The sequence below is a fragment of the Rhinoderma darwinii genome, chromosome 3 (assembly GCF_050947455.1).
Source record: "Rhinoderma darwinii isolate aRhiDar2 chromosome 3, aRhiDar2.hap1, whole genome shotgun sequence".
NCBI classification, from domain to species: Eukaryota; Metazoa; Chordata; class Amphibia; order Anura; family Rhinodermatidae; genus Rhinoderma; species Rhinoderma darwinii.
This window is the reverse complement of record NC_134689.1, coordinates 393,218,243-393,240,308: the sequence shown is the minus strand read 5'-3', so window position 1 is coordinate 393,240,308 and position 22,066 is coordinate 393,218,243. Positions and strand designations below refer to the sequence as shown.

Here is a 22,066-nt window from a genome sequence, read left to right as displayed (position 1 = left end):
TGGCCGATTTTGACCCGCTTTTTCCCTGTCCGTTTTAAAACCGGATGAAATTCATTTGTACATTTTTTGCCACACACTTCCCTCTGTAAATACTGCCACAGCCCCCCTGTAGGTAGTGCCACACGGCCCCCGTCGGTAATGCCACACGGCCACCCCCTGTAGGTAATGCCACACGGCCCCCTTTTATATAGAACTCCCCCATAGATGGCACCCCCTCTACCTTCCTGTATATAGCGCCACTGTAGGGGACCGTTCCAGGAGAAGTCCCTGACTTCAATGTCCATATATGGAGAGTGAAGTCAGGGACTTCTCATGGATCGGAATCACCAGCCACAGCGCCGGGATTCTGTTTCAGAAGTTCCTGACGTCAGTGTGTCCATATATGGAGAGTGAAGTCAGGGACTTTGTCAACGCTGTGCCTGGGGATTAGGGATTCCGCTCCTACAGGGAGCCAAAAAAATACCCTCCCGCTCACATGCACTTCGCACTGTGAGGAAGGGAAGAGAGCGAGCGGCAGAAAGCTTGGCCGTCAGTTGGATCACATCCGAGTGACAGCCGCGTTTTACACGGCCCCATAGACTTCTATGGGAGCCGTGTGGTCGGGAGAATGGGCAAAAATAGGGCATGCTCTATATTTTTTGACGGCCCGGTTTACCGTGCCGCCCAAAAAAACGGCCGTGTGAATTGCCCCATTTGGGGTCTATTGCTCCTACTGCGGTAGTGTGATGGCCGTTCAAAAAACGTCGGTCACACAGCCAGGAATCCCTGTCGTGTGAATGGAGCCGAAGAGCCATAACTTTTTTATTTTTCCATCAAGAAACCTGTGTGAGGGCTTGTTTTTTGTGGAACTGCAGTTTTTATTGGTCCCATTTTTGGGTACATGTGACTTTTTGATCCCTATTTATTAATTTTTTTAGGAGCTGGAGTGACTAAAAATAGTGATTCTGGTATTGTTTATTATTTTTATTTTACGGAGTTCACCGCGCATGATAAAGATCATTATACTTTTATAGTTCAGGCCATTACGGACGCGGCGATGCCAATTATGCAGTTTATTTTTTTCTAATAATAAAGAACTTTATAAGGGAAAAAGGGCGATTTTAAATTTTATTGGAACTTTTACTTTTTTTGTACGTTTGTTTTCTTAACTTTTTTTATTTTTCCACGATCCGCCTGTTGGATCGTGATTATACTCCACTGCAATACTTATGTATTGCAGGGTATTATACCTGTCAGTTTCACACCGACAGGCAGCGTATTAGGTTAACGGGCAGCAGGCACAAGGACCAGCGCTGCAGCCCGTTAATCTACGTGAGCTGGTCGGGAAGCGGTTAAAACGGTCAGCATTGGCGATCCCTAGGATTAAACGTCTGTAGCAAATCAGAGGCTCACCCTCGCAGATTGGACGACACTAGGAAGTAAGTACTGGCGGTGATGGGTAAAAAAAATAAAATATGTTCAATTACTTGTTTCATATGTAAAAAAGTATTCTTTATATACAGTTCTGATATCAGATGCGCTAGGTATACACAAGTATAGAGGTCAGGTCCTGAATACCCGTAGATGGACTTAATAAACTGATCGTGGAGGTGATTTTCTTTACTTTTATTGCAGAAATGTAACGGGACGTGCGGGTTCAGAAATCGCTGTACGGTAAACTGAATGGGTACAGGGCTGAGTAACGGGAATCTTGCCACAGTAATTTCTCTTCTAAGAAATCCACAGCTCCGATGGTCAGCAGGATGGTATCGTGCTTTAGCATGCTGTAGACGTTTATACCTGGATCAGAGAAAGAAGAGAAATGATCACCTTCAGACGACTTTGATTTCCATACACCCTCCTGCACCTTTTACTACACACATTGAGCCCCATGTATGGGAATAGGTTAGGTAATATGAGGCGGTGCTGCCCATACTGTGCCCATCCGCAGACTTTTCATTTACAAATGCTCATTTAGTATAAATTGTGTATGAGATGTCTTAACGCAACCGCCCTTCCCCCACCACACATAAAAAAAATAAAATAAATGTATACCTATGGCTGGAATTAGATTGATCTTCTTCGAATCAAATGTTGCACTGAGAATATTTTCCGGCATGTCTTCATCGCTGTGAAGTAGACAATAGCTGTCGTTAATGTGAAATTGGGGGAGGGGAGAGGTCTTTCAATATGTGGAAAGTGACAGCGCCCCCTGCCCTGCAAATAGTTATGTACACATCTAGTAGTTAGGGACAAATGCTAACAATTGATATAGTTTGGATTACAACCCTTTAAAATACTGAAGATCAAAAATATTTCTCAAAAATTCTAACCTGTAAACTATAATAGGGACTGAGGGCCCCATTTGGATATTTTAATTTTTGAAAGAAACATGTTGAGTCGTATATACGTTTTAGCACCATCATTAGTATGGGATCTTTACAACATTTGAAAGGAAACCGAATTTTTTGCAAAAATGTGAACGTTAAAATGGAAAAAAATTCTAGCAGGGAAAGGGTGCACGTATTGACTGCAATCCCTGCATAAGCAGCAGACTGACCAGGTTACGAGAAAGAGAGAAAATACTATTCCAGGACAAGATACACAGTTTCCAGGCATCAAAGAAAACTATTAAGTTCAATGTATGCAGTAAGCTCCCCCTTGTGGTGACTGCAGGTCGACAGAATTTTATAATTTCACTCTATCTACGCAGGGGATTTGGAGCTCTGTATTACAAAAATGGAACACCGTCCACTAAAAACATATATATTCTAAAATTAATTACAGACTTTTTGGTGTTCTAGGACAGGTATTCAATTTATTAATGTTCAATAAAGAAGCACTCCAGTAATTATTTTTTTTTTGCCTATATAGTGCAGCATAGGCTATTATTAAAGACTAACGTAGAGGTATGCCACGTGCATACCTGTTTTAGTTAATGTGCCATTGATGGGTTGTCTGCCATCTTGGTTCCTTATTCCCTTCGGATATGGTTCCCCTAAGGCAGACTACATTTCCCATGATACTTCTGGCTTTGCATGAGGGCGGAGTCTAATCACATTGCACTTGCTCTGCATCATAAGTGCAGCAAGTGATAGATCAGCGACATACAACTTCTGTAGTCACACTGCAGAATCTGTGTATCTTATGTGATGCAGCTTCAGCCTGTCTCCTGCTTGTGATAGATTTCTCTCTGACAGCTCCTACAGTAAGGAGACAGTGAGGAGCAGCATCTCATAATATACACTGGACTCTCTGCATAAAGCACACAGATAGCATATGATGTAAGTCATAACTCTGCAGCTTGTCATTATGTGGAAAACCTATTATATAACTGCACTCCTGCTACCTTATATAGGAAAGAAATTATCTCTCTAGGCCCTGTTGACACGGTGAAATTTTTGTGAAAAATTCCACCTCCCATTCCTTTCAATGGGAGTCACTCTTCTTTTGGCCCGCTAGTTGATTTTTTTCAGCTAGCGGGAAAAAGAAGCGTCCTGCTCGATCTTCTGGTGGATTCTGCCTGAACCTGCCATTGAAGTGAATTGGAGGAGGAATAATTCCGCAACAGATTTTGCGGCAGGACCCGGCACGCAAAATTCGCTGTGTGAACTGACCCTTAGCAGCGATATATGTATGAAGGACATACAGAGGAACAAGGACTGTGTAGTTTGGTGGGGAGAAGAGGTGCCTCAGTGTCGTATTTGATGGTGATAATGTATTCCTGTAGTTCATAAGACGTCAGACACAGGGTAGAGTGACCTCTTGTCTACACATGAGGGCATGCTCTATTTTGGTGGTCAGACGGAGATCACATGACACAGCTGCCCATAATGAAAGGGTTCCAAATGTATAGATTCAACTGAGCTGGGAAGAAACAAATGACACTGCTAGAACTTTCCGGAGTGCTTCTATAGTGCTCGGATACTTACACATCAACAATTAGCACGGATTCTCCCCAATGTCGCTGTTTAATGAGATCTACGAGGTACTGAGGGTCTGGGGAAGGGATCTCAATGGAGTCAATTATATGAAGATCGTTCTGTGGGATGAAAATTGCAGGAATGAGTTAATGAGTACGATAAACGAGAGGGGAAACACATTGCATGTAAATTAGTAGCCAGTCACGAGTATTCAGACTACACATCACAACTCAGACCTGCTGCAACCATTTTCCTACTTTAACCCCTTCCCACCGCAGCCATTTTTTAGACCGCCCCCCCCCCCCTTCCAAGAGCCATAACTTTTATATTTTTCCGTCGACAACTTGTAGTTTTTAATGGCACTAATTAACGTACCATATCATTTATTGAAAAAACAAAAAATTCTTTATGAAGTGGAATTAAAAAAATAAATAAAAAAAAATAAAATTTAAAAAAAAGGCAATTTCTCCAATGTTTTTTGGGTTTTTGCTTTTACAGCTTTCATTGTGCGGTAAAAATGAATTTATTCTGCAGGTCAATACAATTCCGGTGATACCAAATTCATATGTAGATTTGATGGTTTCACTTTTACAGAATAAAAGCAATTTGTTAAAATAAAATTGGATCCAAACCACTTTTTATTTTATTTTTTTGGGGATGTGAGAATAAAATAAACCCAGCAATTCTGGCATTTATTTATTTTTTACGCCGGACTCCCTGTGGGATATTGTTATATTTCAGACTTTTACGGATGCGGCGATACCAATGCGGTTTAATTTTTTTTATTTTTCTAAATTACTTTAGAGAAAAAAAAAACGTACGTTTTTATTTTCTTAACTACATTTTTTTCCCCTATATTAGTAAAAACTTTATTGAACTAATTGATTTTTTTTTTTTTTTTACTACCCCCTGTTCAAATACATGGCAATACTTACAATGTATTGCAATGTACTGTATTTTCTAATGAATCCTATTAACAAGTTAGTAACCGCTAATACGCCTTTTCACGGCGGCCACTAACGGGCTTTATTCTGATGCATATGCCTTTTCACGGCGCTGCATCAGGATAAGTAAACAGATCAGGGAGTGGTCAAATCTCCCTGTTCTCAGCTGCTAGAGGTAGCTGACTGCTGGGAGCATCCCTGCTCGAACGGGTGAGATTGATATCAGTATCGATCTCACCCGTTTAACCCCTCAGATGCGGTGCTCAATAGCGTGCACCGCATCCGAGTGGTTTTGGAGAGAGGGAGGGAGCTCCCTCTCTCTCCCACCGACACCCGGCGATACGATCGCCGAGTGTCTGTGTCTCCGATGGCGGCCGGGGGCCCCCAGGTCTGCCTGTAGCGAATGCCTGCTAGGCTATGCCAGAGGCTTGTCCTAGCAGATGCCTGCACGTTTTAAACGGACAGGCATAATACACTGCAATACAAAAGTATTGCAGTGTATTAGAATAGCGATCAGAGAATCGCATATTAAAGTCCCCTAGTGGGACTAGTAAAAAAGTTAAAAAAAGTTGAATAAAAAGTTAATAAAAAAAAAATAAATCTGAAAAAAAGTGAAAAACCTACTTTTTCCCCTTACAAAATGCTTTACTATTAAAAAACCAAAAAAAAAAAAAAAAAAAAAGTTACGCATATTTGGTATTGCCGCGTCCGTAACGACCCCGACTATAAATCTATTACATTATTTAACCCGCACGGTGAACGCCGTAAAAAAATAAATAAAAAACTATGGAAAAATTGCTGTTTTCTGTGAATCCTGACTTTAAAAAAATGTGATAAAAAGTGATCAAAAAGTTGCATCTACTCCAAACTGGTACCAATAAAAACTACAAGTCGTCCCGCAAAAAAAAAGCTCTCATACAACCGCATCGGCGGAACAATAAAAAAAAGTTACGGCTTTTCAAATATGGAGACACAAAAACAAATCATTCTGAATAAAAAGCATTTTTACAGTAAAAGTAGTAAAACATACAAAAACTATACAAATTTGGTATCGTTGCAATCGTAACAACCCACTGAATAAAGTTACTGTATTATTTATACCACACGGCGAAGATTTAGAACGCGAAAAAGGGTGGCGAAATTTCCATTTTTTTTCTATTCCCCCCCCCCCCCAAAAAAAGTTAATCAATAAGTAATATGTACCTCAAAATGCTGCTATTAAAAAATACAACTAAAAACAAGACCTTATACAGCGATGTCGATGCAAAAATGAAAAGTTATAGCTCTTGGAATGCGACGATAGAAAAACGTAAAAAATGGCTTGGTCATTAAGGTTTAAAATAGGCTGGTCATTAAGGGGTTAAGCCCTGCACCCTGCTTTAAAAACCCATTACGAATACGTTAAACGGATGCTTGTGACGTATACCGTGGCTTACTTTACCCAAAGGCCTCTATGTTAGAAACAAAAATTAAATTCTGTGCGGTATATGTTTTCTTCTGATGTATACAGCCCGAGGACACTCTTTTGGCCATCGTTGGGCTAGTTGAGCCCTATGGACACATTGAGCGCGTACATCGGGAGCATTCCTGGCGCACACGCTAAACGTAACAAAAACAATGTCATGAGAATGGGGTCTAAGACGTGTAATGTCATTAATCCTCCACACCTGCAGCTATAGACATGAATAATGTGTAGGGTATACCGGTCACTGCACCTGGGCAAGCTTTGTGGTCAACGCAGTCTTCAGGCCTAGAACACGGAGCTTCATGGGTAACATGTAATAATAACTTGTAGGGCCCCGGGGACCGTGAGCAACTCCACCTATACAAAATACACAACAATGAGAGACAAGCAGCAGGACTCAAACAAATTGGATCCAAAAAGTTTTGAGTGTATCCAAACCATGTCAACAAAAAAAGTTCTCATTCACTGACAGCATGCAGAGATTTTGAAATATGAGGAACAAACTCAAAGTATATTCGAATAAATCGGAATACCCCTTTAATGGAGAACACTAACCTCCTCTCCACAGAGGAGATCGGATGCTTCCTTGTCGTGCTCTTCCAGTTCCTTTCTGTGCCCAGGGTTTCCTTCCTCCTCCTCTCACCTCTGCTCTAGTCTTCACCTTGGCATAGCTCTGATCAAACGCAAAGCAAAGTCAATTTAGAATAGGACAATGATGGTGCCCAGTTTGCGGCCCCTGGCTACATGCATGTGGGGTAACGTGGCGGCTGCGCCGCGCATGGAGACGGGGCTACGTGGCGGCTGCACGGTGTATATATGGGGCTACGTGGCGGCTGCGCCGCGCATGGAGACGGGGCTACGCGGCGGCTGCGCCGCGCATGGAGACGGGGCTACGCGGCGGCTGCACTGTGTATATATGGGGCTACGTGGCGGCTGCGCCGCGCATGGAGACGGGGCTACGCGGCGGCTGCACTGTGTATATATGGGGCTACGTGGCGGCTGCGCCGCGCATGGAGACGGGGCTACGCGGCGGCTGCACTGTGTATATATGGGGCTACGTGGCGGCTGCCCCGCGCATGGAGACGGGGCTACGCGGCGGCTGCACTGTGTATATATGGGGCTACGTGGCGGCTGCGCCGCGCATGGAGACGGGGCTACGCGGCGGCTGCACTGTGTATAGGAGCATGTCAGGGTAACAATGTATGTTGTGTGGTTCGGGTAGAAAAGCTTGGAGAAGAGAATAGTGAGACACTCACAATTCTTTTGAAGTTTCGTTGCCATGTTACCACTTGGTGAAGGATATCAATCCTAAATGCAAACACAGGGCACAAATATGAGGGCACATATGCGTTAACCTATGCAGGAATCATCCTCGGTGATAAAATCTTAGTAACATATGACGGCCATAAGGGCACGACAAGACGCAGCGACAAATATTACCAGGAATTAATATTTCTTTATAAACAGTCTGGATGCCCCCACAAGCCAAGGAAACCCACCAGTGATCACTCCCACCCCAGTCACAACATGCTTATGGCCATAGACATGAGGTAAAAAAAAAAGGGTCTGTCTGACGACATGCAGCAAGTTCGTTGTGTAGCCACCACTAGGGGGCGATCACTACACATGGAAACTTACAGCTCCATTTCTATCTATGTCTGATATCCTTGGCTGGAATAAATCAATCACTACTATATATTATATATCAAATACACACCCATAATATATCTTACCTGGGGGGGACCCCGAATACATCAGGGTGGAGCTGGACCAGGCTCTTCGGTTCATCCTCCTGTTCATTTAGGGTTTCCAACCAGACTGTCTTGGCAGATAAGTGAGAGGGCACTGGGATATTACATGCTCGCAGAACTGGCCGAGAGAGGTCCACAGGGGGGCGCTGGACTGGAAGGTAGGGAAAAATAAAAGAAAAGTTTAGGACAGGGGTAGGCAACCTTTTTTGTATGTCGCCTTGAAAAAAACCCAAAACAAAATGATGAAGTACTCAGTGTGCCACTCAAACAAGAAAGTCAAATAAGACAAACTGTTACCACGTATGTGACATAAACCGATTAATCAGTTGATTAAACTTACATTTCAGTGTGACCCTTGTCTCTGACTTTCTTTGCAAGGATAATCCATCTGTGGTGCATACGGGCAGTGGCGGATTATCATATGGGCGATTCGGGCGGCCGCCCGGGGCCCGAGGCTCCCAGGGGGCCCATGGCAGCCCGAACCGCACATCTTCCAAACCTATTCAGCGCGCTAGCGCTGCTAACTTCCGAAGATGAGGAGGGGAGGAGCAGGGAATTGGCCGGGAAAGGGGTAGGACACGCCTCCCCGACAAGTGCGCCATTGAGTAACAGAACAGCGACGGACGGCTGTTCTGTTACTCCAAAGCTGCAAGAGAAGAGAAGAGCCGGGCGGTCACCGGCGCTGAGGTTAGTTATCCTCCTACCCAACTGGTTCCCGACCGCTGGCTGTATTTTTACGGCCAGCGGTCAGGGATGGGTCCTTAAAACCCGAGCCATAGACTTTCTACGGCTCGGGTTTTAACTTGCTGCCCGCGCGATCGGGCAGCTGAATGTCGGGTCTCCGGCTGTCAGTGACTGCCGGGGACCCTGAGGAGAGGATAGAAGCAGCTTTCGCTGCTTCTGTCTTCTCCGATGTCTTCTTACACAGCGTTCAATGAACGCTGTGTATAGGAATAGAGACAGCAGCAGCGGCGCGGTCTCTATTCCTCCCGGTGATCATGTGACTGGTCACATGATCACCGGGTGCCGTTAGTGACAGACTGTTGCTGGGTCTAACTAGACCCAGCACAGCCCTATTAGTGACAATCGTCACTATGAGAGGGCTGATTTCCCCTGTAACTGGGGCTGCTGTGCAGCCCCAGTTACAGTGGAAAAACCTGGTGTAAAATAAAGAAAAAATATATATAAAGTTCCCCAAAGGTCTTCTTTGACCTTTGGGGGACAGACCATAGTAATAAAAAAAATAGTAAAGTAAAGTGCAAAAAAAAAAGAAATAATAAATACACATAAAATACCCACCCCAAAATAAAAACGTCCCCCCCCCCCCGCCAAACGTTGTAACGCTAGCGCTGACCCAATTACCCTAATATAGACATGTAATATATTAAAATTTACGGTAAACAATGACGATTACAAATAACAGGTCTATTTTAGGGTAAAACTGTGTTATTACCAAAAAAAATAGCTGAAACGTAAAAAAGCTTATTTTTTTACTATTATTTTCAAACTTTATGAATAAAAATTCTAAAATAGCAATTGTCTACGGAAAAAACGTCGCAAAAATCACGTCGTTTTTATTTATTTTTTATAAAAATGTGTGTTTGGTGCAACTTGTAATTCCGTTTTATTAAAAAATATTTTCACTTTTTGAGATACAGCTGCTTTGTATCCTGTATCCGTCAGGTCAGCAGGACTGACGGGATCAGTGAAACGGGCCCTGCGCTAAATTATAATCTTAGATGTGATAGATTTGAGGTGGATCCTGCGTGTCACTGATCCTGTCAGTCCTGCTGACCTGACGGATACAGGATACAAAGCAGCCGTATCTCAAAAAGTGAAAATATTTTTTGATGAAATCAATCAATCACACACATACTTTATATTATAATATATATATATATATATTATAATATAAAGTTTTTAAATGTGTACATAACCTTGTGGCACTATATACAAGGGGGAGCGCTGTGTGCCACTATATACAAGGGGGAGCGCTGTGTGCCACTATATACAAGGGGGAGCGCTGTGTGCCACTATATACAAGGGGGAGCGCTGTGTGCCACTATATACAAGGGGGAGCGCTGTGTGCCACTATATACAAGGGGGAGCGCTGTGTGCCACTATATACAAGGGGGAGCGCTGTGTGCCACTATATACAAGGGGGGGGGGGCTGTGTAGTGCTATCCACAGTGGTATGTGTGTGGCGCTCTTTATAGGGGGGGCTTTTTGGTGCTATTTACAAGGGGGAGGGCTGTGTGGCGCTCTCTACAGGGGGGCTGTATGGCACTATCTATAGGGGGCTGTGTGTAACGCTCTCTATGGGGGGGATGTGTGATAAATAGAGGGGGCTGTGTATGGCGATATCTATGGGGGTGTGTAATATCTACAGGGTTCTCTATGTGGCGCTATCTATGGGATTGTGTAATATCTACAGGGGCTGTGTGTGGCACTATGTGCAGGGGGCTGTGTATATGTGGTGTTTTACAGTGTGTGGTATTATTATATTCAGGCACGCAGTGTTTGGTGCTATTATATTTAGGGGTACAGTATGTGGCACCATGATAACTTTATTTTCGTTTATAGGTGTGGAAATGTTGGAAAAGTGAGGAGACGTCTGAGTGGCAAATTCTGCAGAAGTGAGTCATGGCCGGGAGAAGTCGTCATGAGCGCTGGACCGGATGGAGAAGAAAAGAGGAAAAAAACTACTAGAATCTGAGACGTCGTCACCTGTGAGTCACTAGATTTATAGAGAATCTGTCACCTCTCCTGACATGTTTATTATAGGAATCCTTGTATTTCACAAAAAGTCTTTCTGCAGTCCAGGACTGATAGACAATTCCCCTTGTCAGGAGGTTGTGTCCCTGCACAGTGTGATACTGTCAGTATGTAGGGACACCGCGCTGTGACAAGGGAAATCGTAACACTGTTAATGCTTGCCCAAAAAGGTAGTGTTAAAAATAGTTACGGCGCGGCAGGGTGGCGGTGAGGAAGGGGGGCCCAAGTTTGGGTAACAGCCCAGGGCCCATGGTCTACTTAATCCGCCACTGCATACGGGGCTACTGTACACCAGCTTGGGGGGGGGGGGATGGGATGCACATAGGAGAGACCACGGCGATTGAACACCAGCTAGGGAACACTGCACAGAGAAGAGACTGCAGCTACTGAATAACAGCTAGGGGGCTCTACAAACAGGAGAAAGTGCAACTACTGAACACCAGCTTGGGGGGGATGGGATGCACATAGGAGAGACCACGGCGATTGAACACCAGCTAGGGGAAACCGCACACAGGAGAGACTGCGGCTGCTGAACACCAGCTTCGGCGGCCCTACACACAGGAGAGAGTGTGACTACTGAACAACAGCTAGGGGGCGTGCATAGGAGAGACCGCAGTTACTGAACACCAGCTTGGGGGGGTGCACATAGGAGAGAGCGCGGCCAACTTTTGTTACTTTTTCTTTTAAGGAGCGGTTACTGAACACTTGGCAAGCACACAATGCAGCGCTGAACACCAGGAGAGAGAGAAGTGCTGCATTGTGTGCTTGCCAAGTGTTCAGCAATGAAAAACACAATGAAGCCCAGCTCTCTCTCCTGGTGATCAGCGCCGCCAAGCGCACAGCAGAGCTGGACATGGGAGAGGGAAGTGTGCCAGCAAACCATGCCCCACGTGCCACAGGTTGCTGAGCCCTGGTCTAGAATAGCTGACAGAGGCATATATACACGTTTCTAAAACGGTCCGATAATCCAGAATGTCTGATAATATGGAATTTATTGATGCTAGATTAAAGGGATTTTACAGTATACATCCAGTGATCTGTATATGATAAAAAAAAAAAATCCTTTAATCTGGAATACAATAATCTCCATTGCTTAAAAAAAAAAAAAAAAAACTGAAAATACGGCACCTATCAGGTCCCATTAATGCCAGATTAAAGGAATTTTACTGCACTGCTATATATATATATATATATATATATATATATATATATATATAGTAGTATAGACATCTATACATATATAGTGTGGAGTTCCTTTAACCCCTTCCCAACATTTGACGTATCCATACGCCAAAGTCCGGTAGGGGGAAGTATGGAACGAGCTCACGGAGTGAACCCGCTCCATACGATGCCGGCTGTATGTTACAGCCGACACTTCAGAGTAACGAGCGGGATCGCGCACGAGTGCGATCCCGCTCGTTTAACTTGTTAAATGCCGTGGTCAATAGCGACCGCAGCATTTAATTTGTTAGAAAGCGGGGGGGCCACCTCCTCTAACAGCTCATCGTGCCACCCGCAATGCAATTGCGCGGGGGGGGCGATGGTTGCTATCGCCCCCATCTTTGTACACCTATTAAGCTGCCTCCAGCAGGGCTTAAAGGAACAGTGTCATCACAAAAAAAAATTTCATATGTTAAAGATGTTAGTGCTTTATTAAAAACGTTTATATTTATTTGTGTGTTTGTGTTTTACTTTTTCTTATTTTTACACTTTTTCTTCCCTATGGGGGCTGCCATTTTTTGTTCCATTTCTGTATGTGTCGATTAACGACACATACAGACATGGAATACGGCAGCCACAGTCCCATAGGGACTGCGAACGGCTCCCGTCCCATCCACTTCTGTGTACGCCGTCTGTGTGGGAACTGCGCATGCGCCGCTCCCACACAGTCCAATTTGAAATTGGCGCCGTCGGCGCCATTTTCCTGTGGACCGGAAGTCGCGGCCGGGCAGTAAGATTACTACTTCCGGTCGCGGCTTCCGGACTTGTGCACTTGGACCAGCGGCAGCAGACGGAGCGGACGGGCCGGAGGGAGCCGCGGCGGCAGGAGCAGGTAAGAGATTTCAATGTATGTTCGTGTTTGTGTACGTTTACTACTGTATGTAAACCTACTACACTGTGTGTTAGCTCAAAAAATGGCGACACACAGTGTAGGAGGATAGACCGTTCAAACCCCTCGTTTATCCCGGCACTAGCCAGGATAAAGGAGGGGGGGATGCTGAGAGCTCACTAGAGCGAGGGCTTTTTACCCAATTTTGCAATGCTGCAATTTTGGGAATAGCTCCATCTAGTGACCAGCAATGGGAAATATTATAAATTAGAATCTAATTTATAATATTTCCTGACTCGTGAAAAAAATAAAAAAAATTTGAACAATGTTTAATCACCTACACACTAAATGTTTAATTAAAAAAAACAAAAACATGTTTTTCTGGCAACACATTCCCTTTAATAGTTGCCTGTCAGAATCACGATATACTGCAATACATTAGTATTAGCAATCTAACGATCGCTGGTTGAAGTCCCCTAGCGGGACTAATAAAAAAAAGGAACAATGGGTAAAATAAAGGGGTTTTTTTTATGTCAAAAATTTTTTTTAAAAAGTGAAACTTCAAAAAACCCCTCCTTTTGCCATTTTCCTCTAGAGCATAGTAAACAAATAAACATAATTGGTATCGCCGCGTCCGTAAAAGTCTGAACTATTACAATATATCATTATTTAACCTGCACGTTGAACGCCCTAAAAAATAAAAATAAAATTGTAAACGCCAGAATGTCTATTTTTTTGGTCCGCTAATCTCCTACAAAAAATGAAATAAAAAGTGATCAAAACGTCGCATGTACACCAAAATGGTATTATTAAAAACTACAGCTTATCCCGCAAAAAAATAAGCCCTTATACCACTTAATCGACAGAAGAAAAAAAAAAAAAAAAAAGCTACGGCTCTCGGAATTTGGCGACACAAAATAAATTTTCTTTTTTACACTTAGGTTTTTACTTAAAAGTAGTAAAATATAGAAAAACCTACACATATTTGGTATCGCCGTAATCGTATTGACCCGCAGAATAAAATTAAAGAGGCTCTGTCATCACATTATAAGTGCCCTATCTTGTACATAAAGTGATTGGCGCTGTAATGTAGATTACAGCAGTGTTTTTTATTTAGAAAAACTATCATTTTTGACGGAGTTATGACCTATATTATCTTTATGCTAATGACTTTCACAATGGACAACTGGGCGTGTTTTACTATATGATCAAGTGGGCGTTGTGTAGGGGTGTATGACGGTGACCAATCAGCGTCATACACTTCTCTCCATTCATTTACACAGCAGATAGTGATCTTATTACATCACTATGTGCAGCCACATAAACACACTATAACATTACTGCAGTGTCCTGACAATGAATATACATCACCTCCAGCCAGGACGGGATGTGTATTCAGAATCCTGACACTTCTGTAGCGTCTGTGTGAAACTACAGCACAGCGAGATCTCGCTGTAAATGACAGTTTACAGCGTAATATCGCGAGACTACGCCTGCTGTGCCGTAACTCACAGAGACGCTACAGAAGTGTCATGATTCTGAATACACATCTCGTCCTGGCTGGAGGTAATGTATATTCACTGTCAGGACACTGCAGTAATGTTATAGTGTGTTTATGTGGCTGCACATAGCGATCTAGTAAGATCATTATCTGCAGTGTAAATGAATGGAGAGAAGTGCATGACACTGATTGGTCAGCGTCATACACTCCTCTGTACAACGCCCACTTGGTCATATAGTAAAACACGCCCAGTTGTCCATTAAGAAAGTCATTAGGATAAAGCTAATCTAGGTCATAACTCCGTAAAAAATGATCGTTTTTCTATATAAAAAACCACTGCGGTAATCTACATTACAGCGCCGATCACATTATGTAGGAGATAGGGCACTTATAATGTGGTGACAGAGCCTCTTTAACAAGTTGTTTTAATTGCAGTGAATTCCGTAAAAACGACGCCAATAAACAATGAAGGAATCGCTGTTTTTTCATTTTCTACCCCACAAATAATTTTTTGCCCGTTTCCTAGTACATTACATGGCACAATATGTGGTGTTACGAAAAACTACAACTCGTCCCGCAAAAATCAAGCCCTCATAGGACTATATCGACGGCAAAATAAAAAAAAGTTATGGCTTTTGGAAGGTGGAGAGGAAAAAACGAAAATGAAAATCTGAAAAAGGGCTGCGGCTGGAAGGGGTTAATCTGGAAATCAAATAATAGAACCTAGGTACGTAATCCATCCTACATGACATCGAACTATTTTTTTCACGTACATTTAATAGGTCCATCTTTCAATCCAGACGGCAGAATGAGGTTGGAAGGAACGGCCGGTTCAGAGGAGAAAGACGAGAGAAGCTGCAGAGAAGAAAAAAAAAAAAAAAAAAAGTTTCCAAATATCAGAGTCCAATAGGTTACGTCATCCAGGTCTAACACATCCCAAAAAATGACAATACATCATAAAATTATATTAGATTATACTGGAAAACTCAATGTCAATGCTAAGAGGAGTCAAGAAAAGAGAAAAATTTACGGAGAGAGCAGGGACTATGCATTTCTATGTAGCCTGGGTGACTACGTGACTACACGATAGCTCCATACTTGCTAGAAATGGCTGATGTAGCACAAGTATATAGACTATTATTTTGAACAGTGGTTTCTAAACTGTGATTACCCAGCTGTTGTTTAACTAAAACTCCCAGCATGCCCTGACAGGCACAGGCTAAGGATTGCTGGGAGTTATAGTTTCACAACACCTGGAGAGCCACAGGTTGGAAACCACTGGTTTTCATCAATCTAATGCAATGCAACCTATAAATCGGCTGTGGTGAAACTACAACTCCCAGAATGCCCTGTCAAAGAGGCACAAGTTGCAGATCATCGGTTAATTACAGGACTATACCATTCTATAGCACACAAAACATTCCACAAAACAGGACTATACCATTATACAATATTATATTACACAGGCAAAATCACTGTAACACTTCATGTTCACAATCACTCACCCTAATTCCGGGCCCCTTCCCCCCACAGGTCAGCAGGAGACCCCTCAGCATCTTCCCCGGCTCAGCTACACTCACATGTAAGCAGGAAGGTCACTGTATGGCATGACAAGTTGACTTCCGGCGCACACGACCTGACGTTGAGGCCGCTATTGCCAGTACTACAGACGTCGTTGCCCACACCATGATCGCGCGCATGCGCTTTGCAGATCTTATGTGGGCAGAATGTACACTTGAGAGCGCTCTTGTTATACAGGTGAATTGTGTGGGGGATGTTATATTGTGCGATATCGAGGTAGTAAATAGTAAATACAAGATGTAATAGTAGACTCCACTGCATTAATAAAGGGGTATTCCAAAGAATACCAGCCATTAATGTCTTCCCACGACTGCCCCTTTAATGTATCATTGTTTTCCCCCATAACTTTTTTATTTGTCGTAGACGTAGCCGCGTGAGGCCTTGTTTTTTGCGGAACAAGTTGTATTTTTTAATGCCATCATTTGGGTTACATGTCATTTCTTGATTACATTTTTATTGACGTGGGTAATGGGAAAAAAACGGAAATTTCCCCATTGTTTTTTCCGTATCAAATTACGCCATTACCGCGTGGTATAAATAACAGAATAAGTTTATTCTGCGGGTCGTTACGATTCCACTGATACCAAATTTATATTGTTTTTTTATGTTTTGCTACTTTTGTACAATAAAAACAGCAAGGCTTTATTCACACGACTGTCCCAGTATCGGCCAATTAAAACGGCTGCTTTGGTCCGTTTTTCTCGGCCGTTTTGCATCCATTTCCGTTCTGGGCCGTGTTTCCGTTTTTTGATGGGCAATTTTGACCCGTTTTGCATCGTTTTTTTTTCCCTGTCCGTTTTAAAAACAGATGAATTAAATTTTTACCTCTGTAGATAATGCCACACACGCCCATTGTAGATAGTGCCACAGACCCCCTGCAGGTAGTGCCACACAGCTCCCTGCAGGTAGTGCCACACAGCCCCCCTGTAGGTAGTATCACACAGCCTACCCTGTAGATAGTGCCACACAGCTCCCTGCAGGTAGTGCCACACAGCCCCCCTGTAGGTAGTATCACACAGCCTACCCTGTAGATAGTGCCACACAGCTCCCTGCAGGTAGTGCCACACAGCCCCCCTGTAGGTAGTATCACACAGCCTACCCTGTAGATAGTGCCACACAGCTCCCTGCAGGTAGTGCCACACAGCCCCCCTGTAGGTAGTATCACACAGCCTACCCTGTAGATAGTGCCACACAGCTCCCTGCAGGTAGTGCCACACAGCCCCCCTGTAGGTAGTATCACACAGCCTACCCTGTAGATAGTGCCACACAGCTCCCTGCAGGTAGTGCCACACAGCCCACCCTTGTAGATAGTGCCACACAGCCCCCCTTGTAGGTAGTGCCACATAGCCCCCCTTGTAGGTAGTGCCACATAGCCCCCCCTGTAGATAGTGCCACACAGTCCCTCTTGTATGTAGTGCCACACAGCCCCCCTGTAGATAGTGCCACACAGCCCCCTGTAGGTAATGCCACACAGCCCACCCTTGTAGATAGTGCCACACAGCCCCCCTTGTAGGTAGTGCCACATAGCCCCCCTTGTAGGTAGTGCCACATAGCCCCCCCTGTAGATAGTGCCACACAGTCCCTCTTGTATGTAGTGCCACACAGCCCCCCTGTAGGTAATGCCACACAGCCTACCCTGTAGATAGTGCCACACAGCCCCACTGTGGGTAGTGCCACACAGCCCCCTGTAGGTAATGCCACACAGCCCCCTGTAGGTAATGCCACACAGCCCCCCTGTAGGTAATGCCACACAGCCCCCTGTAGGTAATGCCACACAGCCCCCTGTAGGTAGTGCTACACAGCCTTTTTTTACATAGCACCTCCCTCCATATATGGCACCCCCTACCTTCCTTTATATAGCGCCACTGTAGGGGACCGTTCCAGGAGAAGTCCCTGACTTCCATGTCCATATATGGAGAGTGAAGTCAGAGACTTCTGAATCTGAATCACCGGCCCAAAATAGGGGATGCTCCATCTTTTGACGGCCCGGTAAAAATCAAAAAAGCGGCCCTGTGAATAGCCCCATTTCAGATTCAATGTTCCAACTGCGGCCGTGTGACGGCTATTCAAAAAACGGCCGGGAAACCCTGCTGTGTGAATAGTTTATTTAATTTAATTGTTTTAAAGTTCGGGTTGTTATGAACGCTGGGATTCCAATTATATTTAGGTTTTTTTTTCATATTAAAGCATTTTGTAAGGGGAAGTAGTACGTTTTTATTTATTATTTTACACTTCGTTATTATAAACTTTATTAAACTATTTAAAAAAAAATGTTAGTCCCATTATGAGACTTTACTATGCGATCATTAGATTGCTTTTACAATACTCCTGTACTACAGTGTATTATGCTGCCGGTGTATAATGCCATTGGCAGGGCCTAATAGTCAAACACCGATGGCAGACCTGGGGGCCTTTGTTAGGCCCTCAGCTGCCGTGGAAACCATCAGGACCCCGCAATTGCGTCGCGGGTATGCCGATTTGGTCAGAGAGGGAGCACACACCCTGTGAAACCACTTAGGTCGCTTATTGACCTTGGCATCTAAGGAGTGGGTTTGAAGAACACTTTGATCCCACCCGTTAGAGGAGGATCCTGGCTGTCTTTAGACAGCCCGACACCCGCTCTAGCCGGCACAGGACACCCATGCCAGGCTTATGTCACAATGGCACTGTTGTATAAGTACCTTTATTGACCACCATGAAAACACATATTGGCGGTCATTACAGGGTTACTATACCCAAAAAAGCCACCAATCCCACAGTGCCGACCTTAGTGTCCCAGCGCCAGCCACTATGCCTCACAGTCAGCCTTAGAATGGCAGTAATACCCACTGTGCTGCCAATGCCAGTAATTGTGCACCTAGTAATAAGCTCAATGCCCCAATAACAAGAGTCTGCACAACACATTGTCACTTTCCTGCTCTGCTGCATCATTCTAAATGGGTTGTCCAGGATTAGGTAAACATGGCTGCTTTATTCCAGAAACAGCACCACATCTATCCACTGGTTATGTCCGGTACTGCAGCTAAGCTCAATTGAAGTGAATGTAGCTGAACTGCAATACTACACACAACCCATGGACAGGTGTGGCAGGGTTTTTGGAATACAGCAGCCATGATTTCCTAATCCGGGACAACCCCTTTTACAGCAAAAAGCGTTGTGTGATAATCCCAGAGCATAAGGGGCAACTCTGATAACGGAGAGTAAAAGGCAAGGTAAAGGGCAACTAAGAAGTAGTCCAAATATGTCTGAACTGTTGCTTAGGAACGCAAGCCGGGAATAGTGGGTGACTCATAGGGATCTCCATGCTCTTGTGAACCCACCAAATTCTTCAAGGACTCCCTAATAATTAATTGCAATGGTGGGTGTTAGAGTTTCTCTTCAACCCCTATAAGAAGTTCGATGATAGTTAAAAATGGATTTGTCCGGACTACAGATGCCGGGTTCTCCGCCTTACTTTATTTTTGCAATAATATTGGTTAAGCCTCGTTCACATCTGCGCTGGAAACTCCGTTAGGGGACTCCATCACAGATACAGCCGAGACTACCGGAAACAATAGCGCAGCATGCGGAAACCCATCAAAACCCATTAAAGTCAATGAGTTCTGTCGGCCACCGGTGGTGTTCGTCGAGCAACAAAATTGGCACTTTAGTATTTTCGTCGTTCTACAGATGTGAACAAGGCCTTATATTCAGTATGTGTAAGAGGAAAGAAAATTATTTTATGTGACCACTAGAGGTCACTAGACCCATGTGTGTGTAAGAGAGGCGTTACAGGTTCTTATTGTTTTCTTCTGGCGTTCTTGGACTCAACTGCTTCTAATTATATAATATCCAAATTTCATAATGTCTCCAAAATAAATGTGAGGGAAACACGTAAAAAAAAAATAATACTTTATTCACAGGTGAAATAAGGACAAATGAGAGGATTCATCTTTCACCCAGAGTACCTCGGTACGACCACGTGAATTCTCCTTGTGTCCCCCGGCACAGACCTCCCTCCACCCAGTAAGTTGATTAGGCAATGATGTTGTGTCCATAATGATGTAACAACCTGTGGTAGCCACTAGATGGCACATCAAAGGGAAGAGATCTAAAAAATGGTGGATTTAAGGTACAAGGGACCTAAACTTAGAAACCAAAATGAGTAAATCATGAAACGATACCTAAATATGACTGCACGCATGTCTATTTGTAATGTACACATGACCTTAAAGAAGATAGCCCCTTTCTATATGGTAGCCTTACCTAAAAAAAAAAAAAAAAAGTATGGTCAGCCGCAGATTCTTTATGTCACTCATGTTTGAGCAATTGTTTTTGTGTTTTTTTTTTTAGATTACATTTTCAGATAGACTTCATTTAGTCTCCATTGTTTAGGGTTTTACAATAACATACTGGCATATCTCTATATACCAGTGCAAGGGGAAATGTATATTTTTATGTGCCTTTGTGTTGTGGGCGCCTCATGGCCTTCTATCTTTATCGCGATAAATTATATAGAAAGCACATGAGGTATTGTTATTTTTCGGTGTTGTTGCTGCTAATTTTCCCACTAGGTGGCGTTTGTGCTGTGGTGAATCCGGCCACTGACTGACAACTACAGAAGACGATATACTAACAGAAGGGAAGAGGGGGGGGGGGGTTAGTCTGGTGGTTAGTTTGGCTACCGCTAGACCTGCAGTATTGCCATTTTGTGGCCAACTAGTCCCTATGACAGACAGTCCCATCTATCAAGAAAGGGTGCCCGTAGCCCTATCTACCATTAGACACGGCCGGCAAGCCCGCCATCTCTACCTGCCTGAGCCGTACCTAATCTCTGTGCCTCCCATATTGGGAGGATTGTATCTGTGTGTGAACCATAATCACCGGCCTGAATTTAAGGTTTGGAGTTTGCAATTCTAATCTTCTGTCTCCAATCCATTTTTTTCATGAGATCCCTGAGGGTATCCACCGACACCCCTTCCAGTTCTTATGGCAGATGTTGGGGGAAGAAGGATTGGGCATGATGGATATTAAAGGGGTTTTCCCAAAATCATAAATTATATTATAAATTAATTATAATGTTCTTACCACTAGGACCCCCACCGTTCATGAGAATGGGGGTCCCGAACCCCCAGATCCTCCTCACTGCTCGAGCTCAGTGAGGAGGACATTGAATGAAGCGGCAGTCGAGCTGGACGTTCACTGCTCTTGAGAGTTTTTTCCTTTAAAGATTTTTTGCTGATCTGATTCTTCCGTTCTAAATTTAACTGTGTTTACCATAAGTCAGAAGTGCCCCTTTCCTCATTCTCAGGATGGACTCAACCACTGTCTCCTGTGTATACACAGTCTGAGGGGAAGAGCGGCTCCTTTATCAGCACACTGGACCCTGAACTATTTCACTCACCACAGACTTGTGCTGACATCATCAAAGAGCACGCTAGATACTGGATACCCGCCTGCCATCTCATGTCTCACGGCATGGCAAACCGTCATAAGCTGCCCATACACATTAGATACCCGGCAACTATCTAATATCTCCTGGCCTGGCAGACCCTTGTAAGTTGCCCGTAGACATTAGATACCCACCAAATATCTACTGTCTCTCAAACTAGTCATTAATTATCTGGCCATAACCTCATGTCTCTTGGCCTGGCAGACCCTCAGAAGACCCTCATAAGACCCTCATAGACTTTAGGAACCCAAAAACTACTGTATCTAATGTCTCTCATCCTAGGAGACCCTCATAAGCTATCTATACAGATTAGATACCCAGCAACTATCTAACGTCTCTTGGCCTGGCACACCCTCGTAAGCTCCTCATAAGACCCTCGCAGACATTAGAAACATGACAACTACTACTGTATCTAATATCTCTCAGCCTGGGAGACGTTCATAATCTGTCTATATGCATTAGATGCCCACCAACTATCTACTGTCTCTCAACTAGACATTAGTTACCTGGCAATTATCTAATGTCTCTTGGCCTGGCAGGCACTCAGATGCTCCTCATAAGACCCTTATAGCCATTAGGAACCCACCAGAAACTATCTAATATCTCTCAGCCTGGCAGACTCTTGTAAGCTGCCCATAGACATGAGATACCTTGTGACGTAGCGTA

The 22,066-nt window shown here is 43.9% G+C and overlaps 1 protein-coding gene across 1 annotated transcript; it reads right to left on the bottom strand.

Annotated features, from left to right (window-relative positions):
• Window positions 1-1,590: 1,590 nt before the first annotated feature.
• On the bottom strand, window positions 1,591-16,004 carry MRPL4 (mitochondrial ribosomal protein L4). The gene is made up of 9 exons (XM_075858964.1): window positions 15,894-16,004; window positions 15,162-15,243; window positions 8,045-8,213; window positions 7,568-7,619; window positions 6,867-6,984; window positions 6,562-6,668; window positions 3,912-4,021; window positions 2,035-2,108; window positions 1,591-1,779 (listed from the first exon to the last, which is right to left on the bottom strand). The coding sequence occupies exons 1-9, from the start codon at window positions 15,942-15,944 to the stop codon at window positions 1,637-1,639; spliced, it is 906 nt and encodes a 301-aa protein (XP_075715079.1). The 5' UTR covers window positions 15,945-16,004; the 3' UTR covers window positions 1,591-1,636.
• Window positions 16,005-22,066: the final 6,062 nt, after the last annotated feature.